An 11,171-nucleotide genomic window follows, 5' to 3' on the forward strand; every position below is an offset into this window, starting at 1 on the left:
GCGAAGTTCTGTTTGCGGCAAAATGTTCGGGAGGAGTCGCCCTCTCAGAAAAAAAATCCTTTGGTCCGATATCTCCAAGCTGGAGATCAGGAATCAGCAGGAAAGCGAGGAAAATGGGTTTTCCCACAGAAATCAATACCGAGCTTTATAAGAATGCCGTTAGCTGATTTTCCAAACGTCAAGTTTGATCGTCCACCTGCAAAACTGCAAGTCCTCGTGGTCATTCTACTGCAAGCAGGATTCCGCTAGCCGCCTCGGTTCGGATTTCATGGGGATCATTCAAAATGGGGAATTTATACTGCCCCCCCTGTATACATAGATAATTGCACAGGTAGGTACGAAGATCTAGAGATAAGGCGATGACAGTCATTTTTAGCTGCACCGAGTCGGTAGATCGAGTCTGGGGCTGGATAGCAGTTTGGAGTGAGTTTCCTAGATAGTTTGGCTCGGCGCTCCGTCGTCTGCAAGCTTTCCACCTCTTTCGTCTTGAGCGCGTTACGTAATGGCTTCCGAGCACTGCTTATGCACAGCGTGCCAACCGTGACAGATTTGAGGAGAGCGTAAGGCGATAGACTTTTCGGACGGGCCCGATCTCCCTCCTAAGAAGATGTGGGGATTGGCGTTCCGAAATAATGATGTAATGTAGGTGGAATCGTGATTTGGTCTGAGCGAACTTTCATGCCCTGGATCCATGGAGGAGCTCGACGTGCTTGACAGTACCACATGCGTGTCGCGGCGGCGTTGTCAGCGACGGCAGCGACGCAATGAGCGTGAATGACGGCGTAAGGCTCCTCCTATGTCTCCGCCTCAACGTGATAAGTTCACCCTCGCCCGCAGTGCCGAGTAGTCGCTCGGTGGTCGTTACGGTTCTCCTTTTCACTGTTCTGTGGAATCTTTCTTTTGTGAGACTTGTCTTCACTGTGCAGTTATTTCGGTGCCAACTACCGTTCGACGGAGAATCTGATTGACCGTTCGAGAGCTCACCGCGCTCCAGCCCAGTGCCGAATCCGTGCATCATCACCGTTGAGCGGTCGGGGCGAACACCATTGGGAGAAGCTCTTCCGTGAGTGCGTGTGTCGGCAATTGTGACTCAGCCTCTGCACGACCGGGTCGTGCTTCGTGTCCCGATCGGAATTATTCCCAATACGGTTCGATCGAAGGAGCGGCGTCTGACTGACTGACCGGACGACGATGGCTACCGAAGAAGTGTCTGATTCCGATTCACATCCGTCTTCGGAAATCTAGAGAGCGCTCCGTGGATCTACAGCCCGTCGCCGCGTTGGAGGGAGCCACTTGTTGCTGAATTTTCGGTATCCGAACATCCCGCACTCGGCCGACTTTCTGACCGTGATCCGGGACGATTGAAGTTCGGACAAAGTTTCTGAAAACGACACGATCGAACGACGTGAAGTGTACCAGCGGTTTGTCAATCGGACTAGCCATTGAATGCTAAGAGTAACAAAACGAAATACGCAACTCCATCCCGACCTCCGACACAAGTGGCTGTCGCTCCCCGCTCCCTGCAGACCGTACAGTTAAGTCGAGGTCCTACGAATCGGCCCACTACCCGAAAAGTAGAACCAGAACCCCGAACGGTTTGAGCTCGCGGAAAGCCACTCCCAAGTCGGCTCGAACCCCGATCTCTGATCCTCTTTGCTCCAGACCATCGTGAAGTGTCACTAGCCGCGATTGAGCGCATATCCAAAGCTCGACTGACGACACTAGGCGCAAATACGTTTTCGCTTCCCGAGCTTACGGCGACAAATTATCGAGAGACGGTGTTCCAATTCGGCAACACGACGGAGTTTCGCAATAACCTCGTGTCCGTCCCAACCACCACCACGACGGGGACCGTGTGCCATCTGCAACCGCTTTTGCCCACTGTGAAGAATGGCCAGAAATGGTGCCTCAGTGACATCAAAGATCCTCGTTGGGAACTCAATCGTCTGCCGACGAGCAGCGGGAATGGACCCGGCGGAGGCTCGCTGGTGAATGTTGCGCTGGAGAATACGCGCGACCCGAGATTCAATCCCGCTGAGGGTTTCTGCTACGATCAAGTATGCTCAGGATATCAGGTGCCGAGACAATTCGTTCCTGTGCAGGAGAACGGCAACGGCAGGGAGCTGGACTATCCGAAGTTGACGCGACCGCCACTGAGAGGTTTTCGGGATGAGGACAGTGAAAGGTCTCCGATAAGGGGACCCCAACATCAACATGGACTGGACGATGCCAGCGGGCATACAAGTTCCGAAGGAGGCAGCAGCCCAGAACGCTGGGAGCAAAGACGCTCCAACATCAAAGATGGTGAGTTCCGTCCCGAGAAGTTCGTCGACGGGAGGTCGATGAAAGGCCGTTGTAGATGTGAGGTCTCTGGAGCGACTGGTGCAGGCGAACTTTGGGAGGTCCATGGAACCAGGGACCGAAAACTATTTCTTCTGAAGTCTCGGCATGTCGCATCCGATGCCCTGCGGGAACCGAGAACCTTGCGGCGAGAGATGCGGTTCTTGGACGAGGAATCGCCGAAGAGCTCGATCTACCGCGTAAAATCCGTCGAAGGAGCCTGCGTTCTCAGAACTGGTGCTCGATTCCCACATTCGATATTCAGGCTGATAATACTCCTTCCGAGCTCGAACAGTAGTACGCGAGGAGAACGTCGGCATCGTATGAATAGTCCCATTTGTCCGTGCTCCCTGTACAGCTTATTTTCCTTTGGACCGATTCGACGCTGCGACCGAGTTTGAAACTCAAAGCTCACCGCGTGAATTCAAGTCTGCGAGACAAAGCTCATTTCGAACGAAAATAGATTGCAAAAGCCTTCGAACCCAATCTATGGATGATACGCGTCGATGCTTCTCACTTATCAAATCTCTTCGAGTCGTGAGTTCGATCGACGGTAGACCGAAAACTTGCGGCTGATCGCTGCATCCAATCACATTTCCGAGCAGGAGTGAAGTCATATCGCGGGAGTCAAGTGAATCTATCGAGTCTTTTGCGGTATCGTCACATCGACATCGCACATCAGTCAATCGCTCCAGTCTTGAGGCTTCTCCCCGTCGAAAAAATCACCCACGCTGACTGCCCGAGTGGAGCGGTCCCGAACGCTGATCTCCATCTGACTCGCTAAAAAGACGATTAGTATTGCACCATTATATTTCTCTGTTTTGAGCTCCTCCATAGTGATCACATCGAGGGGAATCGGATGGGATTATTTGGGAGTTTTTCTTCCTGCTAGGAAATGCCGGATACCTCTCGGGGGGAAGTCGCTCCAGATTCGAGCGATGCGTCGCATACAGACATGAGAATATGGCTGTCCGCGCCTTCTGACTGACTCGTGAGAAACCATCAAGGCTCCTGTAGGCTCTTGTTCGATTGTTTGCTGCTGACTGGCTGACTATACCGGGAGAGATAGAGCGTCGGCTAATCTCGAGATAGCGACAAACAGATAAAGTAGATAGAGAGACCAGACGCGGGGCCTTTCAAAAATACTCTGCGAGATTGTTTCTCATGAGCTCCTGTAACACAGCGAATTCAGCCTAGAAAGCGGTCTCGGGTACGATTGAGGGAAACCCTAGAATTCTTTACGACTTCCGCTCAGGAGCTCAGGATCCTTCGTGGTTGAAGCGGAAGATCCTCATTCATTGGTACCGTTGTTGAATTTGATCCTCATTCGATGCTTATATATTCTCTCTTCGCAGAAGCTGAAGGTCCGGCGCCGTCGTACGTCACATCATGCGCTCCAGTGGCCACCGTTACCAGTGGTCCCGGAGGATCCCACTTTTGTGCCATTTGCGGAGACCGTGCCACGGGGAAACACTACGGTGCTTCGAGCTGCGACGGATGCAAAGGATTCTTCCGAAGATCGGTCCGAAAAAATCACCAGTACACCTGCCGCTTCCATCGGAACTGTGTCATCGACAAAGATAAACGCAACCAATGTCGCTACTGCAGACTGAGGAAATGCTTCCGCGCCGGAATGCGCAAAGAAGGTGAACAACCTCGCGGAACCTATCGAGATTAAGTGGGCCAACTAAGACGGCGTGCCGCAACCCGGTCCACATGCATATGGTCGCCGGTCATCGTGGTTTGCCGTTGTGGGATCTCGTCCAAGACGAACGTCCGAAACTCCGAGAGCGTACTGGAATAGGGTTGTGGAAGAGAACAAAGTCGCACGATACAGAGCTCCTCTGCAGTCTGTGGTCAAGCGTCGAGTCTTTCGACATGGAAACTGGCGGCAGCGGCAAACCGGCTCCGACTAGAATCTGAAATACGATATGCCGGGCGACTTGCTTGCCGCTTGATTCGAGGCTTATTCGAGTGAATCTGTTCCACGTTTGGCTCGTGGAGAATCCGGGCCGAGCACTGAGCGACGGGCTCGGCTTCCGCCCGAAATCGGGATTCTGGACGAATTGAAAGTTAGTCCAGAGCAAACTAGTTCTCGTAAACCAACTGACTTAGCCGCGAGCCTGTTTCCCAAACGAAGGAGACGTTCCACCTGATGTTTATGTGGGCGCTGTTTTTTTCTGTTATTTCGTTGTGTTCAGCGCGAAGGTGAGCGCGCGCTCCACGGGGTGACTTACGGCGGACGTGCTCGTACGGACGCCGAACGCTCCGGTTGCTTATTTAAAAGTAAATCTGTCCGTGCGTCGGTCCATCTGATGATGACCGAGCTACCTATCTCGGTGCTTGGCTGGCGGTGGTGTCGGCGGCACTGGTGGTGCCAGCGCGGGGAGGTAGAATGCTTTGATTCTTCCACCGTATCATATCTCTGTCCCGCCCGAGGCTCAACGGAGGTTAGTCCCGGAAGAATGACGATCGCGGCCGATTATTATACGGCTCCAGCAATGAACGGGAACACTGGGATCGAATGGGACGAGGGGGTGGCGGGAGGGGGGGGCGTGCAGGGAACGAAAAAAAGGAAAACATCGACTGCCGAAACCTTAGATTCTGGTTCGCGTCGAGCTCACAGGGATTGGAACCGACCGAAAGACACTTAACGAAACCATTCCCCACTTGAAACCGGAAAAAAAGGAAAGCGCTGGCCTCCAGACTATTTATGAAGATTTGCTCACTCGCTCGTGTTCGACAAGTCGATGATGATACCGCCCGCCGCAACTAGCCGACGCGCTGTGAATGTCGCTTCTTCTTTATGGAGCATTGTGTGTTTGGCCACGAGCACTTCTCGGATTCTTCCAATCGAAACGAACAGCTCGCGGCGACGTTGTCGTCGAATGCCTACCCGAGACGAGAGTGACAGTCGCGAAAGCACGCACTCAAGCTCACCGCGATCACAAATTCAACAAGCTCGTGTGCACGTACGGTATAGAACAACATTCATACACGCTTTGACGCGATCTCATAATTCGCGATTAGTCGCTGGAACGTTCTCTCGCTGCGCGAGCCGACCGCCTTCGCGACATGTCGCTCCTTTCCTCCATGCGTTGTGCCTCAACAGCACGACATAAATCTAGTTCTGCTCTCGATGTGCCGGTGCTAAGTTGCCCAAAAGAGATATCCTCTTCGCTCCTCCGCCGTCGTCATCTCAATATTTTTCGCTCGCCTTATTTCCTTCTGTGGCCGAGTTCTGTTCTGAGCGCGCGCTGTGAAAGTTTTCTGCCCGAGCGGTCCTGTCTTATAGAGCAGCAATCAGCAAACACGGGTGCGGCTGTTTACTTTGCGGAAGGATGCGAACCAGAAGAGATTGGGAGGAAAAAAGAGCAGCAGAAATACGCTATGACGACAACGAGCTGAAATCACGTGTCTCATGCCGAAAACCTTTTGATATCGCACCGGCCCGTGAGGCGTAGTCCGGATCATCATCATCACGCTCAAGTGTCCGTTTATCTGTCTGCCTACTGCCTATGGATGGTGGCGGTCCGAGAGGGCTCATCGCGCGAGATCACGGGGATGAACAGAATTTCGACGTCTAGACTCGGAGCGGGTCGCTCGCTGGAAACGATTATGATGATCGAATAGATTTTTTCAGCACGTAAATAAATTAGGGAAGGTGTCCTGGTGCATTGACGAGACGAATCCGAAACGAGTAGCTGCGCAGATGTTTCTGGACATTCTGGGATTCGGAGTGGATGATAAAATGGAAATAATTTCTCCACAGCTGTACAAAATGAGCGTGATCGAATCAGTTGCCGCCGTCCGAGTTACGAGGACACCGGTGCTTTAGCTGCTCAAGGTTTAAGTCTCCAATGCCTGGTCACCGCCGACATCCACTCTAGGAACGTGAGTAATACCCCCTGAGCGAGTTCGGATACGTCCGGGCGATTTGACGGAAAAAAGAGTTCTCAAAAAATGGTCCTCTGCTCAGAGTTCACTTACTGGAGTACTCGAAGAGAACGGGAGGATACTAATGCCGTCAAATCTACCGATGCTTTACAGAACAGCGCGGGCTACGAACACGACCAAGATATCCAAACGAAAAAAATCGCGAAGCTAGGCGATGTTTGCGACTCCATGAAGCAACAGCTCCTCGTTCTGGTCGAGTGGGCGAAAAGTCTGCCGTGTTTTTCGGAGCTGCATCTAGACGATCAGGTCGCACTGCTCAGAGCGCACGCAGGCGAGCACCTCCTCCTGGGCGTAGCGCGACGTTCAATGGCTGTCAAGGACGTCCTACTGTTGGGTAACGATTTTCTCATGCCGAGGAATACTCCGCAAGAAGCCGACCTGTCCTGCATCGGAGCCCGCGTAATGGATGAGCTGATTATTCCTCTGAGGGAAGTCCACGTGGACGACACCGAATTCGCTTGCCTGAAAGCCATCGTATTCTTCGATCCGAGTGAGTACCCGCGGGACTCGCTAGAAGTCAAATATTCGTACTTCGTTGCTTGACCATTTCGTCCTACGATTCGGTTAACCAGATCTCAGACGTCCTTGCTTCGATTCTCCAGATGCTCGCGGTCTCAGCGAGCCGAACAAAATCAAGGCTCTGCGACATCAAGTTCAAACTTGTCTCGAGGACTACATAAACGATAGACAGTACGACTCTCGAGGCCGATTCGGGGAGATCCTGCTCCTGCTACCGACTCTCCTATCGATCACGCGGCAGATGATTGAGATGATTCAAATGGCCAAGACATTAAACAACGCTCGCGTCGACTCGCTTCTGCAGGAAATGCTTTTGGGGGGATTCGTTGGTCCCAACGCCTATCATTATCAATCGAACTCGGCCTACGGTGTGTTTGGATAGACTTTCGAGATTGTATACATGAAAAAGTAATTTTCAACGATGAATGGCCGAAAGCATTATTTCTCCGTCCCTTTTCTGCCACTAATCAAATAATGCGGACAACATCATTCAGGATCTAACATGGAGCCGTGTCTCACATCACCGCATATCGCACAGACGATGAGTAATCATATTCCGCCGCAACAACAACAACAGCAACAAGGAATGCCCATGGAAACCTCGAGCACAGTACCGAATTCGGCATCCCAGTCTCAACAGAGAGGTCAGGATCCCGCGATGGAATGATGCTCGGGCGAAGGCAGAAGAGACTGCAGACGAAGCATTCTCGCGAGATAAGGGAAGATATCTTGGTCCACCCGAGTTCTGTCAGAAATCTCACTGGCGCCATCAACTCTACGAAACTTATTCGTCTCTGTCTCCACAAGTTCGTTAGCTGACAGTTCTGTTCGACCCGCTCCTCGAAACCCCCCCCCCTCTTGGAAGAGCCGAAAATTCAAGGGAGAGCCTCGGTTTCTAAGGGAGTGATGAAGGAAGAATGATTTACCGGTCGAGTCAGACGACGGTGGAGCCCCGTGATCCTATCATGAATATTTAGGCGATCACTATGAGGGAACGACGATATACGAAAAAATCGATTCTGAATGAAACAATGATTTCGACCTGGAATGGGATGATTCCAGCTCATGCGATGAGGTCGACTGCGAACGATGAGTTCCCAGACAAGAAGTTCCATGATCTTCGTACGACGTGGTTCATCACGATTCTCTCCCCTTAGTAACGGAATTCCGGAATGAGCAGTTAGCTCATGATCAATAGATGACTTATATACATTTTACAATTGAAGAAGAGCAGCTTTTCTAAGGAATATACTTCGAGGTGTGGAAATGCTGGCTATCGGATAACTTCTACAGGAAGTTGTGTTCGCAGCATCGGATTATTCGTGCATTTGTAATTCGGGATGCCGTATAGAGTGAATAAATCACATTTTCAAAATGAGGAACCGCGAGGCCTCCTGGGAATATTCGAGAGACCATCTTCGTAAGGCACCGAGTGGGCAGCCGGTCCTGAGCTTAGGTAGGCTTTGAAATGCGGTCAAGCGTCCGCTGTGAGACCCGACCAGGCTCAAATTTTTTTAACGTTACAGAGATACTTGAATGCCGTTAGGACCCGTGAAGCTCCGACCGCCCGCCGTCTCGGCAAGGTTGAAGGATGTCGGAACGCTCCTTGCAAAACGCTGCAGCAATTTCATCGACGAACGTGTACTGAGAATACCCAAGAGACGAGTGACCCGACGATGATCGTTCTGAGAGCGATCGAAGAGACGTCTATTTTGCGTGTGGAATATCAATCATATGTATTAGCGGGAACCGATTGTGGTCGTTTCCGGGGAGCTCAACACATCACATCTCTTGAGTTCTGATTATGGCACGGTCGTGAAGTACCATGCGGTCATGTCTCCACTGCTCGTGATGAAACTGATTTCGGTGCTGCCTCGAAGCACGCTGATACACTTCATTTCCGACGAGACCAGTATCCCACAATATTTGGGTACGCTTCCCCATCAAACTTCATCGAACGTGACCTTCATAAGCAACCTAAGTGCTTCGGAATTCAAACTACGCACTCGTTTCATCATCATGGTGCACTCTCGATTGACAGGCAGTGATTTCAAGGCGATGGAACTCCGGAAGCCTGATTTAGTCTTCACTCGTTGGTTGTTCCTGAATACCACGCTGGGTGAGCTCCCCGGAGTTTCGCCGGAGCTTTTGTGCCTGTGCTTCCTTTCGTGCGGGAACGGGATTGACGCACCGGGCGAATATCACGATTGTTCGCAGCGGAGGTGCTTGAGTATCGAGAGCTTGGGCCTCGTGGAAAAATTTCCTGTGAAAACGCTTACCTCCGAGTGCTCCCGTGGAAAATGCGTGGAGTACGATGGCGAGCCCGAGCTGCAAATGATTCTGCAGCGCTTCAATCTGAGTCTCGAGTTCAGATCTGTGGACGATATAGTTGAAGACTCGATCCGAGATCTCAAATTGCGTCGGGCCGATGTCTCCTTGTGGTCCTTCGGGATAAACTATGAGAGATTCTCCCGGATCACTTACTCTCATCCGGTGGAGATCAATGATGCGCGCTTCACGATGTCGTCGAGCAATATCCGACGAACTGCCGGTTTCGGCTTTTTGAAGCTGCTCGACCCCCTGACTTGGGCGCTGTGTGTGTTGTTCGTTTCCGTAACGACCCTCCTTCTCCGGGTGATTACTGGAAAAACCGAGGTCATGATCTACGCCTGGGCTTTATTCAACTCACAACCCATTAAAGAAGACGTATTCCGTCCGTTTCGGAGCTCGGTCGTGCTTCTCTTGACTAACCTCCTCCTGTTCTCGCTCATCATTCCCTCTTTGATACGGAACTTACTAATTTCATCATTGAGCTTGCCCTTCCTGCCGCCTCTAAACACCGTGAAGGATATAGATCACGCTCTCGACAGTGGAATTCTGCAGGCTTTCTGTATGTTCAGGCATGATTACGTGTATCGAGAACTTAAGCTCGACTCTCACAACGACATTCTGCGGCGGCTCGCTCGGCTACGAGGCACCAAGCACATGATCATGAAGAATTCAGACAAGGACTGCGTGACTTTGGTGGCCAATCGCAGCGGTTTTGCTTTCCTCTTGACGCTGGCGCCGACGTCGTACTGGGCGACTTTTCCAGACTTTCGCAGCAGCATTCCAGTTATGCCTTCGCTTTACTCCGCGTTCATGTTCGCTCCCGGGCATCCTCTGACCGAGAGTTTTCTCCGCGTCTCTCGAAGAATGTTCGACATTGGTATCCTCGAAGGATTGCTAAAGATGTACCGCAAAAATTTCATAGTTTTCAAACTTCCGCCCGAGGAGGAACGACGACTGGCCTTGAGCGATCTCGATTTCTTCGTCAATCTTTCATGTTACGCCTATGGCTTCGGTTTCCTATCATTCTTGTTTGCAATGTTCAAGGATCGGTTTTGGAAACCTGTGAGTCGGAGAGGAGTCATTTATTCCGTGCAACGGAAGAGGAGACACCTTATGCAGGAAATGAACATCGTCGGCATGACGAAATAGCAGAACTTGCTACAAAGTTATCCCATCATGGCTCACCGGCTACCCCGGTTCCGTCGCTTCTCGGGAGCTCTATAATGTGCTCTGCAATCGAGATTTCATTCTGAAAGATAGGTAAATACATACACCCGAGATGAACTGTTGAACCTTACTTCGCACACGCGTTGGATGCGCCCGCTTCCTCTCTGACTATTTGGACGAGGCTCGTGATCCGAGGCTTCCACTAGGAATTCCGCCAGATGGGCGAGTCATCGAATCGGATCGTGTTTTAGTTTTGGATGGAGCGGAAAAAACCAGGGCTTCGAGGTCTTCTTCGCTCCCCTCGCTTGGGGTATGAATACTGACGCGTATCCAGGGGGGGCATTGGGGGCCAATGCCCCTCCCAAAAATGTGTGTTTCATACTACCTCTGTCGCCTTCTGTAGCCGATTCCCGAGTTTTCGTGGCCACAGTCATCGTGTGCGCCCCCCCCCCATCCTCAAAAAAAATCCTGGATACGCGCCTGTATGAATATATAGAAAGAATAGGGCAATAGATTCTCCTGGATCGAGATTCGGTGAGCTCGTTTCCCATCATCAATCATCACCGAAGTGCTTCCGCGGGCTCATCAAAGGTGCCTGGAAGCCACAAATAATCCCTCCTGGAGCTTATGCCGATTTCTCCTCGAGTTCTTTCTCCTCCGTTTTATCGATTGAAACCCATTTTTTCGTATCCTTCTTTTCTTTCAATATACTCGCCATTCGGGCTTACATCGGAGTCGTTTATTCGATTTGTTGACGGAGCCAGAAATCCTCCCATAGGTGGTATCGGGATCAGGCGGGGCGGCGGCGAACAACTTCCGCTCTTACCTCCTCCTCACCCCTCTCGGGGTGGGGAGCC

General features: G+C 51.6%; 1 protein-coding gene across 1 annotated transcript; it reads left to right on the forward strand.

Moving 5' to 3' along the window:
* The first annotated feature begins 1,637 nt into the window (after window positions 1-1,637).
* LOC100907131 (hepatocyte nuclear factor 4-alpha) lies at window positions 1,638-8,180 on the forward strand. The gene is made up of 6 exons (XM_029110911.1): window positions 1,638-2,304; window positions 3,696-3,986; window positions 6,113-6,234; window positions 6,391-6,787; window positions 6,900-7,184; window positions 7,311-8,180. The coding sequence occupies exons 2-6, from the start codon at window positions 3,974-3,976 to the stop codon at window positions 7,481-7,483; spliced, it is 990 nt and encodes a 329-aa protein (XP_028966744.1). The 5' UTR covers window positions 1,638-2,304; window positions 3,696-3,973; the 3' UTR covers window positions 7,484-8,180.
* Window positions 8,181-11,171: the final 2,991 nt, after the last annotated feature.

The sequence above is a fragment of the Galendromus occidentalis genome, unplaced genomic scaffold (assembly GCF_000255335.2).
Source record: "Galendromus occidentalis unplaced genomic scaffold, Mocc_1.1 scf7180000077157, whole genome shotgun sequence".
Classification (NCBI taxonomy): domain Eukaryota; kingdom Metazoa; phylum Arthropoda; class Arachnida; order Mesostigmata; family Phytoseiidae; genus Galendromus; species Galendromus occidentalis.